The sequence below is a fragment of the Phaethon aethereus genome, assembly GCF_964289735.1.
Source record: "Phaethon aethereus genome assembly, chromosome: 28".
Lineage (NCBI taxonomy): Eukaryota > Metazoa > Chordata > Aves > Phaethontiformes > Phaethontidae > Phaethon > Phaethon aethereus.
In genome coordinates, this window is record NC_138604.1 from 3,454,536 (window position 1) to 3,475,122 (window position 20,587).

Below are 20,587 nucleotides of genomic sequence, written 5' to 3' on the forward strand. Positions count from 1 at the left end.
ACGGCCTTCGACATCTTGCTGTGCCTTCGGGAAGGCCACAGAAGTTGGGACAGGGCAGAAAACATCACAGCAGCACTGGAGGCCGGAGGACGTACTGCCAGTGCCCCTCATGACGCTAAGGGGAGAGGCCCTGCTCCTCGGAGAGCCTCTCCAGATGAACAGTGGCTCAGTGCAACTTATTAGGTGATAGCTCAGAGCTTGGGGAAACTGAGGTACGAAGGGACTGTGACGGACTCTGTCCCCGAGGACAGCCTCCGCCCATAAACCTCCCCCGCTGCACAAGGGCATTGCTCTGGGGCTCTTCTCCAACGGAGCAGCAGCATCTCGCTGTCGAGTAGGTGGAACAAGCAGCAGAGGGAAAGCAAATATGTGAATTTTCAGGAAAAAGGGCAAGGGGAGGCGCTGAGCCAGAGACTGAGCAATCACTGGCACCGCAGACAGACAGGATGGGCTCCTCCATCCAGCACGACCGCCTGCATCAGCCCTCGGGAGGCGGGAGCCTTTGAGAGCCTTTACTCGGGAAACGGCACAAGTGCAGCTCCCCTCAGCCGAATCACACTCAAACCAGTACGTCAAAGCCCTGACATATCAGACCAGCAGTTTTCCTAATACAACAGCAGTTAATGAGCAACGCTCTGTTGGAAGAAACATCAGCTAAAGCAACCGTCGTGGGTGGCCCGAGCTCAATCACAACTTAGTGCCACACCGTGCGGCTCCTAAAACCCATCCGGGTCCCTGGCCGGCGGCAGGGCTCGCCGGCTCGGTGACAGCACGGCACCGCGTGGCTCCTCTGGCGGGATGGGATACAGGAGGCTCCGCTCTGGTTTGGCCTCACCAAGATATTCCCACTGGAAGGACTCCGCATCCCGGTGCCGAGTTGTGTTGGGCCAAGCCTGCACGTCCGAAACAGCAATAACCCCGGGGCTCGCACAAGCCGAGCAATGACTCAACCCTACATTTGGGGTAAAACAAAATCCACGCTGCAAGAAACGCAGCAGGAGAATGACAAAGTACACAACGCGTTAAAGAATGGCTCCCAGCGCTCCTCTTGGCTCCGTAAGGGAGAGAGGCCCCTAACTCCCTACTCCAAATGTCCATCCGCATCAAACTACCTATCATTTGTCTTTGTGGCACCTTTCCTAGGAAGTTGTTCCGCCTCCCCCACTGCGCAGCAACAGTCCCCGCGCTGCAGAGGGGACAGAGGCGCAGGGAAGAGGGAAAGCCACAGCCTGCCAGCCCCAGAACCGCACTGCCGGCACTTCCTTCATTCCTTCCTCCTCTGCAAATGATACATCCCCACGAGAAGGAGTTAAATCCAGAGATTTACTTATAAATTAACTTCCCCGTTAAAAAAAAAAAATAATTGTGGTAGCACCAAGATCTCTCTCGGCACTGAGAGACGCTGAGAAGTGCCCCAGCCCTTTGGAAAAGGCGTGTTTTGTCGCAACAGGCGTCACTTGGGCGAGGAAGCACTTCGCAAATGCACTCCACACATACCGCAGCGGCTCATCTGACACACGTTACTCACACAAACACATCCAACCTTTTGTCCTCTTCTGTCGCACCTCTCCGCCCCGGACAAGCATTAATTATGATCCCTGAGCAAGCGAGGGCAATCCTTTCCATCACCAGCAACCTGTTTCCAAGCACACCAAACCCTTAAGCGAGCCGTGCTGGCACAGTCGCCATGGGAAGTTTCCTCCTCCCAGTGATCACAAGGTACTTTGTGCCTGAACGTTCCCACACTCGCTTATATATGTAAATTCAGTATTTCAAGTTGCTGTTGTTACCCACAGTCATGTCTGAGCCTTTATCTACAGCATGACTTGAAATAAGCCGTCTGGATGCGACAGAAAATGGAAAGAGAAAAGGCAGGAGGCCACATTCCTGGCTCGGACTCCACAAGCAGCTCTTCTGCCGCTGATCCAAGCACAGACCCTGAACTGCAAGACAACAAATCAGCTGTGATTTAAGGAGCACAAGACTGTGGCACAGACCGAAATCCCATTCAGATTTACACGGAAGAAGTCAGAGGCTATGATCGCCGCCGAGCAGAGACTGCAGGGTGAGCCCCAGGCCTGGGGCTGTGCAGGACCGAGACCCCTCAGCGTTCACAGGAGTCGAGGGTGGCCTCCGATTCGCACAGAGCGCGACGAGGTCCCCGAGGGGAGTTCAAAACCTCAGAAGCACCGAAAAGCCTCTGCTCTTCCAGCCAGCGCTGAGAGCGGGACAGCAGCAGCGCTGGGCGAAAGAACTGGAAACAAGCGTTTCCACCCAGTTACTTCCACACGCTGCTTCTCAAAATTTCATCACGGGTTAAAGAGAAGTAGGGAGTAGCGAAGATAGTGATTAATTATCATGCCTGAAGTCACTGCCAACTTGAAGCAGAAGTTTCAGGGGAAAAAAAAAAAGCATCAAGAAATTACTAACCCACAGCAAACACGCATATCTTGACGAACCGCCACTGAAGAGCCCACTAACCCAGCACGTTATGTAATATCTCTGGTCCTAAGTGGATATTTCAGGCAATTACAAAGTGCGAGGGGCAGCAGATGGCTCGGGGGGGCTGGCAAAGCCTAGTCAGAAACAACAGCCTGACGGCATGGAGAAAAACAGCTGAAAAAGTCTCCTAACAGGTCCTTGCCACACTTATCCGTCCGGCCTATGCCAAGAGCCAGCTGCCTCCCCAAGAGGGGCTGCTGTCTGGGGCCAGCACCGGAGCCAGCGGGGCGGGGGTCCTGCCGCCGGCGCAGCGGGATTTGGGGAAGGCGGCTGGCAGAGGTTATCTATGGCCTGCGTCCCCTGGGAGGGTAAGGGTTAGGATAAGGATGAGCAGCGGTACCTGGTGCAATCCCATCCCGCACGGCCGCGGCTCCGGTCTGGGATGCCAACGCACGGGGCAGCGCAGGCGGCTCATCCTGGGCAGCGGCTCCGGGGACGATCGGCTGCTGCTGAGCGAGGCAATTAAAAAAAAAAAAAAAAAAAAAGAGAGAGAGAGAGAAAAGATTATTTTCCTGCCCGACGAGGCGCTCTCGGCCCGCGAAGCACCGGCCACTGGGCCAGCGCCGGGGCTGGCGAGCCCGGGAGAGGCGGCAGAGGCCCCGGCCAGCCCCGCTCTGCCCCAGGGGCCCGGCCTGGCGACTGACCTCCCCGAGCAGCCGCAAAACCGACCCGAGAGAGCCCCAGCGCCCTCCCCGGGGTGTCGGTGCCGCCGCGGCCCGGGCCCGTGGCGGGGGGGAACGGGGATACGGAGCGGGGGCCGCGGGGGCCCAGAGAAGGCCACGGGGGGGGGGGGGGGCAGTGCGCCTCCCGCCGCGGGTGCTGCCAGTGCGGCAGCGCGGCGCTCACCTGCGCGGCGGCGGGGCCAGGCCGGGCCGAGCCGGGGCGGAGCGGAGCGGAGCGGGCCGGGCCGGCGGAGCGGCGGGGGCAGGCGCAGGCCCCGGCAGCCCGGGCTGCCCGCGGCGCCGCCTGACGGGGCTGAGGGGCCGCGAGGGCCTGGCCGCCCGCGAGCGCCCCCTGCCGGCCCGGCGGCACACGCGCGGCGGCGGGGCGGGAACAGGGGGGCGTGGCCGCGGGTTCCGCGAGGTTGGCGGAAAACGGTGGGTTCGGCCGCGATCCGCCTCTGCCGGCGGGGGACTGAGGGGCTCCGTGCCCGCGCGTGCCCGCCTCCCCACGCAACACCCTCCCCCCCCCCGCCCCGGCTCTTGGATACCGGCCGCGCCTTCACCCACCCCAGCCGGGGACGGGGCTGTCACCCCCGCGGGCCACAGACAGGACAGACGGACGGACGGACGGAGTGCTTGGCTTTTAATGGCGGGGCGCGGGGGGCAGCCGGGGGGGGGGGGGGCCGAGTCGCCCCCTAAGTGCCAGGGTGGGCGCAGAGCCCTGCCCGCCCCGGCGAGCCCCCCCGGGACGCGGGGGCACAGGGGGACGCAGCCGAGTGCTGGGACGCGGCAGGGGGGCCGGTCCCTGCCGGTGACTGTCCGTGGGGCTGCGTGGGGGGGTCCCCTCCGTCCCGGGGGCTGCAGGAGCCCCCCGCCGCCCCGCTGTCACCCACGGGGGACCCGGCCTCGGGGGGGCTCCGCTGTGCGGCCGCCGCTGCCTCCGGTGCCAGCTCGCGGCCGCTGGCGGCCCCGGCGCTGCTCCTGCCGTCCTGGATGACGCTGACCTGGGTGGGCAGGGAGCCCCCGGCCGGGCTGGCCCCGAGGGGGCCGGTGGCACTGCCACCGCCGGGAGAGACCCCGCCACCGGCGCCCGGAGCCGCCCCCCGGGGAAGCTGCGCCGTCTCCCCCTCGCCCCCTTCCTCCGGCTTCTTCCGCGGCCGCCCGCGTCTCCGCTTCTGCGGGGCGGCGTCGCCGGCCGGCTCCGGGGGACGTTTGGTGGCCTTGGGGCGCTGCGAGTCCTGGGGGCCGGGACCCTCGCCGCCCCCCGCGCTCCGGGGGTTGGCGGGGCTCTCGGCCGCAGGGACGCCCATGCCAGGCAGCAGCACGTTGAGGACGGGGACGGCGGCTCGCTGGCTCAGCAGCCCCGCCGCCCCGTTGCCCCCCGGGGCCAGCCCCAGGGGCAGGGTGGGGGAGGCCGTGCCCACCGGCAGCGGCAGGGCCACCTTGACGGTGCCCCCCAGGGGGGTGGCTGTGATTTTGGGGGCCAGGACGGGAGGGGAGGAGCGGATGGTCGTGACCCCAGGCGCTGCCGGTCGCTCCCCTGGTGAGATGCGGGGCAGGAGCAGGGGCAGGCGGGCAACCAGGGCGTTCACCTGGGGGCTGCTGGCCACCTTGGGGGGCTCCGGGGGCTTCTTCTTCTCGGGCCGGGGTGGGCCGGGGGGCTTGGGGCCACTCTCCTTGATCTGTGGGCAGAGAGAGGTGCTGGCAGGGGGGATGCCATGGTGGAGCCGGGCTGCTCCCCCGAGCGTGCCCTCCAACTCCAAGTGGGGGACCCGTGGGTCCTGGCTCCCCACCCAGCTCCGGCGGGGTCTCACCTGCCCCTGGCTCCTGTCGCCGCTGCCGGAGGCGTCCAGGCCGTTCTTCTTCCCCATCGACGGGGTCCGACTCTCACGGTGGATCTTCTCCGTGCTCTCTGCGGGTGCGCAAAAGGTGGTGAAGGGGGCAGCTAGAGGGGGACCCCAAATCCTCTGTGCCCCTCGGGGGCCCACCCCACCCACCTGAGACCACCATGGCCATGACCAGGTCGGCACGGGCCGAGCGGGAGCTGATGATGTGTTGCTGGATGAGGAACTGGGCCACCTCCACGATGTTGTTGAAGGAGCGTTTGAGAATCTTCTCGGCCCAGTCACAGGTCAGGGCGCAGGCCGCCTCCATCACCTCGCTGCTGTAGGACTGCACCAGGTCCGTCAGCTCCGACTGCTGCCGGCAGGAGAAGCCGTGAGCCCCCACGGCACGGGACAGGACACCTCAGCTGCGAACGGGGCCTGATCCTGACACCCCAGCAGGTCACAAGCCTGCACGGGCAGGCAGGTCCTCGTCCACCCCTGGGGAGGCTCACGAGACAGAGCAGAACCCGCTCCAAGAGGGCATCCCTCCACGCCCTGCCTTTGCTAGATCTAAGGAGCGAGGAGGTTCGTTACCGGCCAGTGAAGCCCCAGCCACAGAGGCAGCAGAGGACTTACGGTCTCGGTCACTTTGAGGTCCAGGCTGGGCAGGGGCGGCAGGCTGACCACCGTCTTCCTCCGGATCCCGCTGTAGCAGTACGTTCAGCAGGGTTAAAGGGTTTCGTCATCACATGAACGCGGCCGCGACAGGTTATGACTCAAACGGCTGCGGGGCTCAGGATGGGCTCGTCCTGCAGGGGTGACAGCAGCCAGCCCCCTGCCCGCCGGGAGCTCCCCCCAGGCTGCCCTGAGTGCATGGCAAGGTCGGGGCACCTCTAAGCCCCTCACAGGCAGCCAAGCTGAACCCTCGGGGGATGAAAACCAGGAACCTCTCAGAAGCTACAGAACACCTCGTGCACAGACTTAGAAATGGGAAAAACGACAAGCAGCAGCCGTCGCCACCAGCCCCAGCAGCTCCCCAGGCTTCCCTGGCCAGCCAGGCACACAGAAGGATATTTCGACTGTCCTCGGCCTCCCAGCCGTCGGGCTTTGATGTTTGGGAAGATCTCCCGGATGATCTTCCCAAAATTGGCAGCGCTCAGAGGGCGACAGCAGAGGTTATCACAGTATCGCCTGCCGGGGAGAGCCACGGGTTAACACCCTTCTCGCTGCCCGCTGGACGCACCCCGTTTTCTCCCCGCTGACGTGGCTTGCTTCAAGAGCCCAGGGTTGGGCAGGGGCCATTCCCCGAAACACCCAGGCACTCACTGCCCTCCAAACCGACCCGGCCCCAGGGAGAGATGCTCCTTGTGCCCGGCCGGCCCCTGCGCTCACTTATAGGCATCGTAGACGTCCTGTTTGGGCAGGCAGGTGTCCGTGTGCTCCTCCAGGTGGTTCCGGATCCAGTTGCATGCGTGCATGTACTCGGCTGCGCTCAGCGAGCTCAGGTCCAGGCTACCGCTGCTCCCGTGGGAGCCCAAGAGTAACACTTAATTAGCAGAGAAGCAGCACAAGCAGGACAGGAGAAAGCAGAGCCATGGCAATCTCCCCCCAGCCTCTTGCGATCTGTGCCCCCACCATCATCCTACCAGCCCCTGCTCGCCTGGACACACACCCGGCCCCGGCTTGCTCCAGCACCCACCTCTTCTCCCCCAAGCTTGGCCCTGACGGCAGCTGGAGGTAGAGGTAGAGCTTGTCGTTGTCCGAAAACTTCTGGACATCTTGCTACGGTCAAAGGGTCCACAGGGAGGGGGAGAACGGACCGGAGACAAAGAAAGGTTAAGGATCCAAAATAAGGGAGAGCTGGCACAGGCAGCGCTCCCGTTACCCTCTTAACAGCAGTAACTGATGGGGCACTGAAACCAGAGCAGCTTTGTCAGCATGAACACAGCCTGCGCGCGAGGGAACCAGGTAAATGACGCCCAGGAACGGCCCCTCGAGGGGACTGGAAAGGGTTCCCACACACAGGGCTGGGGGAGCGGGTGCCAGCCCTGTGGGCAGCGTGATCAGGGGTTTCTCAGGGCTAATCCCCACAGCCGGATCCTGGCCCGAGGGGCAACGGGATCAGGCAAACCCCAGGGCTGAGTTTAGCTAGGAGAGGAGAGAGGTGGAGACGTGTCAACGTGCAGCGGAGGCACTCACCAGGATGGAGTCGACTTTGTTCTGCACGGATTTGCTGCAGGGGACAGAGACAAAAGGCGTTAGGGCAGAGCAGGACGACATCACAGCACCTGGGGCATTCCTCAACCCACCCAGCTCTCTGCCACAGCCGCTGCCCAGGCCTTCCGAGGGCAGCACCATCCCTGGGCCCTTCCAGACCTGACACGTGCACCCCAGCGTGAGTGGCAATGCCAAGGTGGGGACATGGGAGCACCCACAACCCTGCTCAGAGCTGCATGCTCTACCCTAACCCCAGGGAGGGCAGAGCAGGCATAAAACCACATCCCACGGGGGTGCAGCAGACCAGTCTGCACTACTGTGAAACCCTGAATTGATTTTGCACCCAAACCTGGCAGCAAGCTGCCGGCAGCGCAGCGCGGGGCTGCGCTCTGTGTACAGCACCTAGCACGGGACCGCGCAGGGCACGCCTGAGGACGCGCCAGCACCAACGTGGCAAGGCACCGCAAGGCTTATCCCTTCGGTCCCTGGGGCTGCAAGTTAATCAACCTTATTAACTTAACCCACATTTGGTAATGGTCAGATTAACTGGAAGAGGTGCCCAGGGGAAAGCAAATGCTGCCCTTACGAGATGGTGCTTTTCAGCTCCTGCAGCAGCGTGCTCGACTCAGTCGTGCTGCCCTGGGAGCTGCTGGGTGACAAACTTCCCTTTTTGGCGTCTCGGGCACTCAGCTCTTCGTCAGCCATGACATTTGGTTCCTGTTGGAAGGCAAAAAGCAAAAACTCAACTGAAAAAAAGGGGAAGAAAAACCCTTCAGAGTCACAAAGCCCCCACTGGGCACCCACAGGGCTGACCTCCGTCCACCTGCCCCCAGGCTGGGCTTGGGGAGGGAGTCAGGGCAGAGCGGGGCAGCCGTGGGGCTTGGCGCAGCCTGAAGCTCGCCTGTCCTCAGCCCCCATCCATCCTGGTCCAAAGACGTGCCCCAGCTCTGCAGGCTGAGCTTCATCAGCCGGGCACAAGCCACCAACGGACGTGGAAATGGCCCCAGCGGTGCCAGGAGGGACGTCTACAGCAGCAGAGACTGCGACCAGCTCCGGGTAGCCCGGTCCTGGCAGGGGATAGCGCGGCTGGGGGGCCCCAGAGAGCTGGCTTGGTGTGCCCCAGCCTGCGGATGCTGAGGGGCACCATGACAATCCCACGGGTCCTGGATGCAAGCCCCCAGGGGCAAGGGGACAGGGGGAAGAGGGAGGGTGGGGACAGCAGGATGGCAGGCCCCAGGGCCATGGGGCAGCAGCAGGGCAGGCCCCAGGCCCCAGGGCCACGGGGCAGCAGGTCCCCAGGGCCATGGGGCAGCAGGACGACAGGCCCCAGGGCAGCAGGGCAGCAGAAGGGCAGGCCCCGGGGCAGTAGGAGGGCAGGCCCCGGGGCCACAGGGCAGCAGGACGACAAGCCCCAGGGCCGCAGGAGGGCAGGCCCCGGGGCCATGGGGCAGCAGAACGACAGGCCCAGGGCCACGGGGCAGCAGGAGGGCAGGCCCCCGGGCCATGGGGCCGCTCCCCGGGGGTCAAGGGTGCCGGGGGCTCCGTGACAGCGCAGCCCCGCCGGTGCCAGCTGCCGGGGAGCGGACGGGGGACGGCGACAGCCACGGCCCGGGCCGGGCAGCACCGGGCCAGGCCCGACGGGGCCGGGCTCGCCCCGCAGCGGCCCGCCTCCCCGCCCCGCCCCGCCCCGCCGCGCCGCCCGGCGGGCCCCGACCCGCACCCACCTGCGGGCGGCTATAGCCGCGGCCCGGCCCGCCTCATGCCGGTCCACTCCGGTTCGGGCCGGTTCGGCCCGGTTCTCGCCACGTGCCGCTGCCCCGCGCGCAACAGGAACCGAAAGTGCTGCTCCCCACCGGGACGCGCCCGCGGGTCCCGCCGCCCGCTTTTTTCTGATTGGCTGCGGTACCGCCGATCTGCCCGGATACTGCGCTCTCCTTTAATGCGATTGGCTACTCTGGCTTTCCTACCCGGATACAAGCGGGGTCGGTCTCCTAAGTGCGGACGGCGCAAGCTGAAGTCTGCCTAGTAACCGGCTTCTGATTGGTTGGAGGTGGAGGAGGACACACGAGTGTCAACGAGCCTGTGCGCGTGCAACGGGGTGCGCGTGCAGTGCGCGTGCAGCGTGTGTGCACGCGCACGTGCGGCGTCTGTGCACGCGGCGTGTGCGCCGCGTTCACGCGCGTAGCGGGTGTCCGCGCGTGCGTGCAGGACGGGTGCGTACGCAATACGGGTGCTGGGCGCCGCGTGCGACGTGCGGGCGCCGCGTGCAGCGTGCGGGCGTGCAGCGCGTGCGCGTCCTGCGCAAGGTTCGAGGCGAGGAAAAGCTGCTGCCGCGGCCGCCTCTGGGTTTTATTTGAGCAAGCGCGGGACGCGCGGGTCAGCGGCGTTCGCCGGGCGCGTGAAACGCCCGACGCCCTCGTGCCCTGGGCGCTTGGGGCGCGGAGAGGCGCTGGGGGCAGCAGAAGGGCGCTAGACCCAAATATCGGAGGTGCAGTCCCCGCCGGGGTAGCGGATCTCGTGCGCCAGGCAGGGCCCGTCGGGCTCCTTCCCAAAATCCACCAGGAAGCGCTCGTTGACGCTCAGGCCGCCCCGCTCCGCGTCCACGTCCAGCTGCAGCATGACGGAGCCGTCCCTGCGGAGGGGCGAGAGCGGGGGGGCTGTGGGGGCCGGCCTGCCGCGCGGCGGGCGCCGCGCCTGCCGCCTGCCGAGCCCGGGCGATCGTCCCCCCTCGCCGACGCTCTCTTACTTGGCGAGGTCGGGGTAGAACTGCCTGTCCCAGGCGCTGTAGAGGGACGTGGTGACGTACAGCCTCTTCCCGTCCAAGCTGAGCTGGATCATCTGGGGTCCCCCCCGCACCCTCTTCCCCTGGGAGCGGCGGAGGAGCAGGGGTGCTGCTGGAGGGCGCGAGGCCGGGGGCCGCCCCACCGCGGGCATCCCACGGACCCCGGCCTTGCCACCGCCCCCCGACGTGCTCCGCGGCAGAGCCGGCACCGTCCTCCCACCGGCATCGCTCAAGGCGGGACCGAGCGGATGGCGGGGGCGACGCCGTGGGATTTTGGGGAGACGGCCGAGCTCACCTTGATGAAAAAGGGGTCCGGCTGCCTCTGCAGCTCTTCGTCCCGGCACACGGTCACGGGTCCTCCCTTGGTGATGCTGCCACCCACAAAGACCTGCGAGAAACCGAAGGTGTGCGTGGCCGAGACGGCGAGGACGGGGCTGAGCCCAGCCGTCTCCGGGAGACGGAGGAAAAGCGTCGGGATGCGACCGGGAGCCTGCTGCTGCCCCACCTGCCCCACCAGCTTGGGCCTGCGGGTGTCGGAGATGTCGTACTGGCGGATGTCTCCGTGCAGCCAGTTGCTGAAGTAGAGGAACCTGTCGTCCAGCGAGATGAGGATGTCGGTGATGAAGCCTTGGGGAGGGTACGACAGAGCTGCACAAGCAGGCGGCAGCGCTGGCAGCGCCCGGGGAAGCCGGGGAGCACCTCGGCACCCAGCCCGGGAATGCACCGACCTGGCATGTCCGGCAGGAGCCATCCCTCCACCTTCTTGCTGGGGACTTGGATCACCTTCTCAGCCGCCCAGTCTCCTTGCTGCAGGGGTGCGGGACAGAGCAGGGCCCCGGGGGGCTCAGCGTGCGCGGCAGAGGCAGCATAAGACCCGACGCCGGGGCGGATGCTGCGTGCGCGCGTCCACCATCTCTCGTCTCTGGCTGCAGCTCAGCTACCTGGCCAGCTGCGGCAAACCTCATCTCTGGCTCTGCAGAGCCAAGGGGAAGGCGGGCTCTGGGACCTGAGGAAGGGCTTTGTGGGCCAAAAACTTGTCTAATTTTCCAGCTAGATTGGCTGGTTTGGTGAAAGATGTTCTCTCTCCTCACCCGGTTCGTCATTACACGCAACAGACACCAAAAAGAATATTGCTTGGGCTGTTGTAAATCCACAACAAAGTTATAAATAAATCTCCTTTAAATTAAATCACCTCAGCCTAAACTGCTGCCAGTCAGAACAAGTCCTCTGGTGAGATTACCCCAAGCCAGCTCATGTTCTGGGTGCAGAGAGGCAGCTGCAGAGCACGGGGAGGCGGGTGCGCGCGTCGGCAGGGACCGGAGCTGGGCTGGGAGGACGGCGGGGGACGCGGGAAGCGGGATGCTGCGCAGAGCCAGGCGGCTCGGTCGACCAAGGGGCAGCACCCCTCTTCCGCTAAGCCCGGGGCAGTACGTACCTCGGTCTTGTAGAAGCGGTGGATGGCGCTGCTGATGGTGCAGCCCACGTAGCCCTCGGCAGCGTCGGGGTTGTGGAGGAAGCGGATCTCCAGGGGGGCCGCGTCCTCGCCCACGTCGATGGCCTGGACGTAGGTGTGAGTGGTCCAGTCCCAGACGTTGAGGCGGCGTCCGTAGCGCCCTGGGAGGGGAGGGCAGAGGGGATGCTGCGAGGCGCAGGGTCCCCAGCAGACGTGCGACAGGTTCAGGCGAGTCCTCGGCCCCTTCAGCTCCCCGCAGAGACGACCCCCTGGTCTCTGCTCCAGCACACGCCGGTTGCTTTGGACCTTGGCAAAAGCCACGGGAAGGTGCCCAGCATCCAGCGGGGACCATCTCGCAAGGATGGGGCTGGGAAGGGCAGCGTAACCTTTCGGGGGGAGCTGGGCTGAGATGGGGCTTCATCCTTCATCCCTACAGCCAAAATCCAACCCCACGTACAGCTCAACGGCGGCATTTATGGGTGGAACTTCTGGTGCTTGCACCTGAAGTGTGTTCACAGTAAATGGGCTCGTCTTTTTTAAATCCGTGGGATCTCTAGGAATAGGTGTGAAGTTTGCTTTGCAAGCAAACCATCATGGACAATTTTATCTACGTCCATTAGACTGCCAGCTCTCACCAGCAGCAGAAGAGGGTTGTAATTTGGCCGCCTTGCAGTCCAGCATCTCTCTCCCACAGTACTTAAATGATGGTTTTCTCACCTTTCTTCAGATCATTTGGGTCGAACCCGTATCCCAGGCATTTGGGGATTCCCCATTCAGTGCTGATCAGGACGTTATGGCGTGGCTGGTACCAGAAGTCATAACCCATTGGGGGGATCTTGTCCCCTTTCTCCCAGTTCCCCTTGATCTCGAAGGTCTCTCCATCTAGCAGAATAAAGCCGCCTGATGCAAAAACAAAACCGCGTCGGTAGTGAGGAAATCATCCAGACTAACAGTTTACGGGTTACAAAAGAAGCGGCGAAAGACAGGTCAACCCGTTGCAGACCAGGCTGCTGAACGGGCCGAGAGACTGGGACAAAGCCTCCAGGACAGCTCCGGATGAGGGGACTGCTCCTCCTGTCCCAGCACCCTCTCCCTGGAAGACTGGGGGGGACCGGGGTACCTTTCCCGCTGCCAGCCGGGTCTCCCAGGGTGCTGATCATGATTTCCCCGCTGCCCAGGCAGTGGGACGTGTGGGGGTAGCCCAGGTTGCACTTCCAGAAGACGTCCTCTGGGTTGACAACCTGCCGGGAGTTCACAGGCACCGTCAGGTCCTCCGCGCCGGGCCGTCCCAGGCGAGAAGGGCGTCCGCTGCTGCGCCGAGCGCGGGTTCACAGGCCCGCCGTTACCCCGCGGCGCGGCTGGGCAGCTCCTGCCTGCCCTCAGGATGGGACTTGCCGTGCAGCCGGAGGGGCCGAGCGCGTGACCTGGGGCAGAGCGCGCGCGGTCCTGCGTCCCCCGGCACGCGGCGCGGCTGCTGCGCGTGCCCCAGGAGCTGGCCGAGGCCACCGGCCCCAGGCCTGAGGCACGCCGCAGGCAGGTGCCCGGGGCTCCTTCATGCCGCAGACGAGGCGCGGGCTGTAGAAGCCTGGCGGGCAGCGCCGCGCCTGGCACCCGGCGTGCCCTGGTCCCCTCCTGCACAGGCCCAGCTGGAGACCTCGGCATTTGCACATCAGCAGAGCCACCACCTTCCGCCGCCCTCCCGTGCCGTCATCCAGACATCGGGCTCCCGCTACGCTCTTGGATGCGCCCCAGAGGCTCTTTGCCAAGCTGTCGCCACAGCCAGGAGCCGCGATCCCAGCCCTTCCGCCTTTCAAGTGCACCGGCACCACCTCCAAGGTACCTTGAAAAGCCTGGGAGCTCGCAGGTCGGTTCCCACGTCCACCACGTAGATGCGGGAGGAGATGAAGCTGGGGAGGATCAGGCGGTTCCGCTTCTTGGTGGCGTCCCCGAAGCAGCTGCTGCAGGCGTTCCACCCGGAGTGGTGCAGCTCGTCCCCCAGGTTGGGCATGGGCAGGCGGTGGATCACCTGCAAAGCCCCAGCCCTGCTGACGCTGCTCTTTGCTCTGCCAAGGGCAGGATCAGAGACCGGGGAGCTCAGTGCACGGCAGACCCCGCCGCGGGGTCAGGCTGCCTCAAGCAAGCCTCACCCTGCGGCGGGGAGCGGTGCTGCGCAGCGGACGCTAAGGATGGGGCGTGAAGCGAGTTTTACGTGCGTTTCTTAAGCGCGGGAAGGCTCAGAGCCTTGGGAAGGAGCGGACAGGGATCAGCCCTCGGTACTGAGCCAGCAGCTTTGGGGAGCGTGGACAAGCACCGAGCTGCTTCCCAGGCCAGTTCAGTACCGAGATCAGGCGTTTGGTACCTGGCAATAGTGCGGAGATTCGGGGTTGACATCCACAGTGGCCAGAAAGTCGGGTTTCTTTCTCCCAGTGTTCCTGTAGATGCAGGGCACATACACAATCTCCTCCCGGGGACCTTTCAAGATAGAAACGTCGCATGAGCATCAGAAGAAACCACCTCTGACGGCACGAAAACCTCGCGGGAGTCTCTGGGCAGCCTAGATCTCTCTCCCGGGAGCCGGTGTGTTCCCCCGTATGTATGGGGCAGCTGGATCGCCATCTCTCCGCCGTACCAGAGGCACTAGGCTGGGCTCTGCTTGGAGGGGGCTGCCCTGTGGGGGTTTGGGCTTATTCAGGTCCCTCGCCCTGGGGAGGGATCTCTGGACCTCGGAGTCCCTAAGGAAGTCCACGGATTTGGGATCGCCCCGTGCCTGCGAGGATATGCCAGCCCTTCCCCAACCTCCCCAGTCACGCGAAGCAAACCACGCTGTGTCTCACTTCCATCACATCCTCACAGGAGGAGCCTTAAAAACACCCGACAGACTGCCGTCAAAGGCAGAAAGCCCCCCGAGCCCCGGTGCGGTCCCACAGCCCTACGGAGCAGTGAGAATCGACCGTGACGCAGCGGCGGGAGAGCTCCCTGCCTGCATCCCGCTCTGCCCCGGGGATGTCCTCGCAGGGACGGGTCGGCCACGCTCCCTGCTCCCCGACCAGGAGCGGCACTGCTCCCGCTGGCACGCGTGATCAGCTTTGCTGCGGGACCCCAGCGCTGCCCAGCCCTCGGGCAAGGGCATCCGGACCCCTTGGAGTCTCCTTATCACCCTGGAGGCGGTACTCGCTTTTGGTTGTGTCAGGACGAAGTGCTGCCAAAGCGCGAGCTAGTGGGGAAGAACTGGTTTGGGAAATGCTGAGGAAGAGAGAGCGGCAGGAAACAGACACAGAGAGGTGATTTGGGACCTCTGGGTTTCATCCAGGACAGGTCATGGCTGGCTTTGCAACATGGTGCCTTTATAACCCTTCATACGGTGGTGCCCGTGCCAGCCTTGGGTTTGAGAGCGGCTGCCAAACGCCAAGGGATCCCATCCCTGCAGCGGCACCGAAAGTCAGGGAGTGGGGGCCATCCACAGGGCTCCTGCGCCTCCCGAGGCACCCAAAGGGCTCCAAGCCGCTCGGGAGCCTGACCTGCCAGATGGCTGCATGGAAGAGCTTTTTGGGTGCCAGAGTTACTCGGCACCACTGAAGTAACCAGATTGTTCCCAAGGGAACTTGCCAGAGAAGCAGAGTCCATGGGACTCGTGCTATTTGCCATTAATTTAAATCACTGTCCAGCCCTGCCAACACGTGCGGATCTTTTAAAGACTCGTCTCTTCGTTGTTTTCTTGGTTCGAAAACGTTTCAGGGACAGGAATCATGAGCACGCTCCAGAGCTCTCTAAAAGTTTCAAGGACATGTTTGCTAAGCCCTGGAGAAGAAGATTAAGGGAGATGATGCATTAAGATGGAGATGATGCATTCATCAGTCTCTTCACAGAGCACCAGTATTTTGGCAATGCAGCAAGAAGGATTCCCGGGCAAAGCGTCCAGACATGCAAGAAGCTGCCGGTGAGGCTGGTTTTTATACAAGGTTTTGTCATGTTGTGATCCCAGCCATCAGGAGCGGAGTGCAATGAAATATCAAGCATCGTTTTAGTCTTCACCTGAATCACAGACAGCGCAGGGCCCCTCCCTGCCTGCCCTGGATTTCAGACTTGCCTTTCATGGCATCCAGAGGCGAGGCGAAGCCAGGACCGCACGCTCCGCACTTTCCTGTGTCGAGGAGAACAGAAACAAACAGAAATTAATTCTTTTAATCCCCTTTTTACGAAGGAACCACTTGCTGGACTGTCTGCGCACGCTCCCGCTCTATGGCAATAGCCGAGGCGAACCAGGGTGCCCAAATGACCCCCAGAAAGGTTTGGGGCTCTGGGCAGCCAAAAGGGCCAGTGATATATTCCTCGTGCAGAAACGCACGAGGCTCAGAGCCGCATCTCTCCGCTTTGCCTCCGGCGTGTCCCTGTGGCGGAGACGAAGGGTTGCTCAAGACATGGAGGGGCAACGCCAGACTCGCATGGCCTCAAGGAGATGCCGAGAGCTCGGCCGTTCTTCTGCGAGGAGGAGGGGAGGCAGGGAGGAAGAAAAGCCGTATGGCCGGGCTGCTGCAAAGGGAGGGGAGAGGATTCACCCGGGAGCTGAGCGGGGAGAGAGCATCCCCTCGCCGCGGGGTGAGGAGGGGGCGAGCCGAGCCCCGGGCTCCGCTCTGCGGCTCCTCCTGAGCCCCTTTGGGACGGCTGCACTCTGCCGTGCCTCGGGTTGGGGGCATTGCCGCAAAGCTTTCCCGAAGAAAGCCCTGTTTCCACCCGAGACGTTCAGTGCTCGAGGCATCGGCCTCCTCGCCAGCCCGGAGCCCCATGCTGGGAGCCCCCACCACGCCGCCGCGGGTCTCCGGGGCGCTCTCGACCTGCCAGCCTCCTCCTCCTCGTTAGACCTGCTGCGAAAACCGTCCTTAATGCAGCTGAAGGAGAGCGTGCCCGGCAACGGCCACCACCGCTGCAAGGACCCCTCTTCCCCATCTCCGACGGCAAGCCCGAGGGGAGGGAGGAAAACCCTCAGCTAAATTGTATGACTCAGCTTTGCCGCATCAGCTTCTTTTTTGCTTTTGTTCTTACTCGTTTTAACACTCGTGTCCCTGGCTCCTCCAGGGAAGCGCTCCTGCCTGAAGCGCTGAGAAACCACCCCTCCAGCTTGCTTCTCCCTTCTCGTAGATAACTCCTGCAAAAGCAGTCCCCTCAAGACCGGGCTTTGCACCGAGGACTCCCTGCCACGCTGTATCTGACTACAGCAGCACAGCCTGTACAAGTTGCAGATGAATAAATGAGAGAACAGTTAGAAGTCTTTTAATCATCAGTCTGCCTAAATGTTTCTTGGCACTCTTAGTAGCTTGAGAAAAGAAACCCTGTCCTGGCCAGAGAAAACACCACGTTCATCCTCACATTTCTTCTTACTGTACGTTTTCTGGGTGTCACAGTAACAAAAACCACGGGACCCAGCTCCAAATGAGTTTAGGAGGACTCTGGAGCAGAGCCCATGGCCAGAAGGCAGCAAGCCACCAACAGCCCCACGCTTTCTCCTCTTGGGAGCAGGTTGCATTCGACGGAGAGGTCTCTTACCTGTGCTGGAGGCTGGGCTGGGTCTCGCCTGCCGATGAGCAGCAGCAGGAGATGATCCTGCTTGCATTCTGCCTGCTAGGAGCAAGTCAAGAGAGAAGATGCAGCTCCGTGGGGGTTCCAATATATAGGGAGCAGGACGGGGAGAAGGAGGGTTTGGAAAAAGGACACCAAGGGGAGGATCCACACGCCTTGGGGTGTGGGAGGTACCGGGGCAGCCTTCAGCGTCTTACAGCACTGGAAAGGTGCAGGGAAGCTATTTCAGTGCTACCAGAACCTCCTCCCCTCCCAGAGGGGCAGGGGCCATGGCCGTGGCTGCGCTCCACAGCGTACACGTTCTTGCATGCTGGAAGAACGAGGGCTTTTAGCCACGAAGGGGGAGCAGGCTGCTCTGCTCCTCCGACTCCTGCCAGCAGCAGCGTTCCGAGCCTCCCCCCGGGGCTGACGGGGTGCCCCCGACGAGAGACGGGCAAGCACTGCATTCCCAACCACAGAATTAATTTTATGAGGTTGCAGATGTTAATCACAACTGAAAATGAAAAGTGAGGACTGGGTTTCTTTTAATTGCAGGACGAGCGTTTACTGTGGGATGTTAATTTGCCGGCTGGGAGGAGGGCAGGAGCAACATAACAGTTTCCCCATGACACATCTCACTTAGTCAGTGTCTGTACCGCTCTGGCCACGCAGTCGGGCGTCAGCTGGCTTGGCTCTTAAGGGCTGTGCGGTGGATGCTCGGCCTTCGCCGGCACATCTTCGCCGGCAGGTTGCTGCCCTGTCCTCTCCAGTGCGCACCCCGATGCAGACTGACACCAGCAAGCCAGAACAGTCACGCTGCTGTCACCTCCAGATCGCCAGCAAGAAGGCCGATGGCCTTGGCTCGGTCTCTCCCACTCACACAATCACAGAATCACTGAGGTTGGAAAAGACCTTCAAAGATCATCAAGTTCAACCATCAACCCAACACCCCCAAGCCCATTAAACCATGTCCCCAAGTGCCACATCCACACGTTTTTTGAACACCTCCAGAGATGGCGACTCCAGCACCTCCCTGGGCAGCCTGTGCCAATGCCTGACCACCCTCTCAGTAAAGACATTTTTCCCAATACCCAATCTAAACCTCCCCTGGTGCAACTTGAGGCCGTTTCCTCTCGTCCTGTCGCTGGTTACTTGGGAGAAGAGACCAACACCCACCTCACCACAACCCCCTTTCAGGTAGTTGTAGAGAGCGATGAGGGCTCCCCTCAGCCTCCTCTTCTCCAGACTGAACACCCCCAGTTCCCTCAGCCGCTCCCCATCAGACTTGTGCTCCAGACCCCTCCCCAGCTCCGTCGCCCTTCTCTGGACACGCTCCAGCACCTCAACGTCCTCCTTGTGGTGAGGGGCCCAACACTGAACATAGTATTCAAGGTGCGGCCTCACCAGTGCCCAGTACAGATCCCTGCCCTGCTCCTGCTGGCCACACTAGTGCTGATACAGGCCAGGACGCTGTTGGCCTTCTTGGCCACCTGGGCCCACTGCCGGCTCATATTCAGCCGGCTGTCAGCCAGCACCCCCAGGTCCCTTTCCGCCGGGCAGCTCTCCAGCCACTCCTCCCCAAGCCTGTAGCATTGCATGGGGTTGTTGTGGCCAAAGTGCAGGACCCTGCACTTGGCCTTATTAAACCTCATACAGTTGGCCTCTGCCCATCGATCCAGCCTGTCCAGATCCCTCTGCAGAGCCCTCCTACCCTCCAGCAGATCAACACTCCCACCCAACTTGGTGTCATCTGCAAACTTGCTGAGGGAGCACTCGATCCCCTCATCCAGACCACTGATAAAGATATTAAACAAGACCGGCCCCAAAACTGAGCCCTGGGGAACACAACATGTAACTGGCCGCCAACTGGATTTAACTCCGTTCACCACTCCGTTCCGCTTGGGCTTGTCTGTTTGTATCTGATGCTTCACACGGTGCTACAGGGCACACGGCAGATCCACTCTACGGTGGCCAGAACAGGCCCCTGTGTCCCACCTTGCCTCTGACCAAGGAAAGCTTTACCTGGAGACCCCAGGGCTTAGATGCAGAGGACAGGGCACGTGTGAGCAGCAGCCCAGCTTCATCTGAGCTTCACGTGCACCTTTCGGTCATCCTCCACAGAAACGTCTCTGCTGCAGCTCAGCCAGGATTGCCCTCAGGGGGTCACTTGTCTTCGGGGTGATGCCAGCAGTGTCTTTCCTCATGGTCCAGATCTGCTGGAAGCTGCAAAGGACTTTTTGGGTGCTGGCACCAGGGAGAAGCATATCTTCCAAATAACCACTAGAGGGAACAGACGGAGCACCCAGCTGCAGCCACCCCAACTCACCGCCGCCCCAGGCAAGGCACATTCAGCCGCTGCAGACGCACTCGCGAGCTGAAACGTGGGCATCGGCACCGAAGACCTGGCAACGGGCCTCGGAGGGCGTCCAAGAGTTTGCTCGTACCAGCAGAAATAGGTCCACCTCCACCCGGCGCGTGCAGAGCATGGTCCGACGGGGGAACGAGGAGCCGGGTCACCTCTGCTGCGTCGCCCGTCCATCTTCACGGCTCAGCTGCCACCCAAAGCCTGCGCCGAGCCCTCGCCTTGCTGTGCGGTCACCTGCAAGTCAGAGAGGGTGGTCAGCGGGCAGCGCGGGGGGACAGCAGACTCTCTGATCCACCCCACAAACACGGCCATGAGGTGCGGGAGCACCTCCCCGCCTCCGTCTGCGCGGTGCCTGGCCCCATCGCAAGGAGGGGTTTCCAGGCTGGGTTCTGCACGGCTACCTCCAGCCGCCAGCACCGCACGCCGGCATGGGGGTGCCTGCTGGCCAGGCTCTCCCTCCCGCCAGCGGGGAGGAGGAGGCACCTCCAGTGGGGTACGTGCTTTGCAGGGGCTGAAGGCAGGTGGGATGAGGCTCGTGCCAAAGCCACCACAGCAGCGGGGACATCCCCCAAGACAGCCCTCAAACAAGGCAGCTCTGGAGGATCAGGACGGGGTGTCACACTCAAGTAGCACCCCAGGGATGCCTCTCACCTCCTGAAACTCAAGACCTTATCTCATGTCATCCTCTCTAGGCAGTGAGAAGAGGTGCCCCCAGGGGTCAGTTGCTCACAAGACCTCTTGGACACCTCACTGAAGCTATGGAATTGTTCTCCAGAAGGGATTATTTTTCTCCTGGGAACATTAAGGGTGCACAATAGAACTGTAGTAATATGTTTGGCCATGGGAAATGTGAAGGAAGAAAGTGAAAATGTTTTCTTCCAAAGTAAATATGTAAAAAGCTAAAATTTATAAGGATCCACATTAAATGCAGATTTTTGCAACCTTTGGGATCAAGGAACACTAACAGGCACTCCTGACCAGCCAGTGGTTCTGTTGTAAGGGTTTCAAAAACCCTGACCTAACTACTAACCACTGCTGAAAGCAATATAGAAAGGCTTCAAGGAAATAAGAGACGTGAAGATCTAGCTGATGCGATGAACAATTTTATTCGTGGTTAAAGCAGAACACAAGAGCAAACCAGGGTCAGGAAACAGGCACCTCTTTTCAAAATAAAGCACTTGACACTCCTCAGCCGTAACGCATACCAACCCGTGCACGTGACAAGGG

The 20,587-nt window shown here is 62.4% G+C and overlaps 2 protein-coding genes across 2 annotated transcripts; both read right to left on the bottom strand.

The window, feature by feature from the left end:
* Nucleotides 1–3,859: 3,859 nt before the first annotated feature.
* On the bottom strand, nt 3,860–8,140 carry RFX5 (regulatory factor X5; the record flags this gene model as incomplete). Its single annotated transcript, XM_082011703.1, is given in 11 exon segments — nt 3,860–4,846; nt 4,979–5,076; nt 5,162–5,363; nt 5,627–5,696; nt 6,053–6,181; nt 6,383–6,508; nt 6,690–6,772; nt 7,190–7,223; nt 7,794–7,924; nt 8,031–8,062; nt 8,065–8,140. Coding segments are annotated over 11 exon segments (1,953 nt in total). The 5' UTR covers nt 8,126–8,140.
* Nucleotides 8,141–9,676: 1,536 nt separating this feature from the next.
* Nucleotides 9,677–15,578, bottom strand: SELENBP1 (selenium binding protein 1; the record flags this gene model as incomplete). The annotated part of the gene is made up of 11 exons (XM_082011730.1): nt 15,530–15,578; nt 13,802–13,914; nt 13,283–13,468; nt 12,563–12,683; nt 12,160–12,342; nt 11,425–11,603; nt 10,718–10,796; nt 10,495–10,616; nt 10,285–10,377; nt 9,954–10,072; nt 9,677–9,839 (listed from the first exon to the last, which is right to left on the bottom strand). Exons 1-11 carry the CDS (start codon nt 15,534–15,536, stop codon nt 9,677–9,679), a joined length of 1,365 nt encoding a protein of 454 aa, XP_081867856.1. The 5' UTR covers nt 15,537–15,578.
* Nucleotides 15,579–20,587: the final 5,009 nt, after the last annotated feature.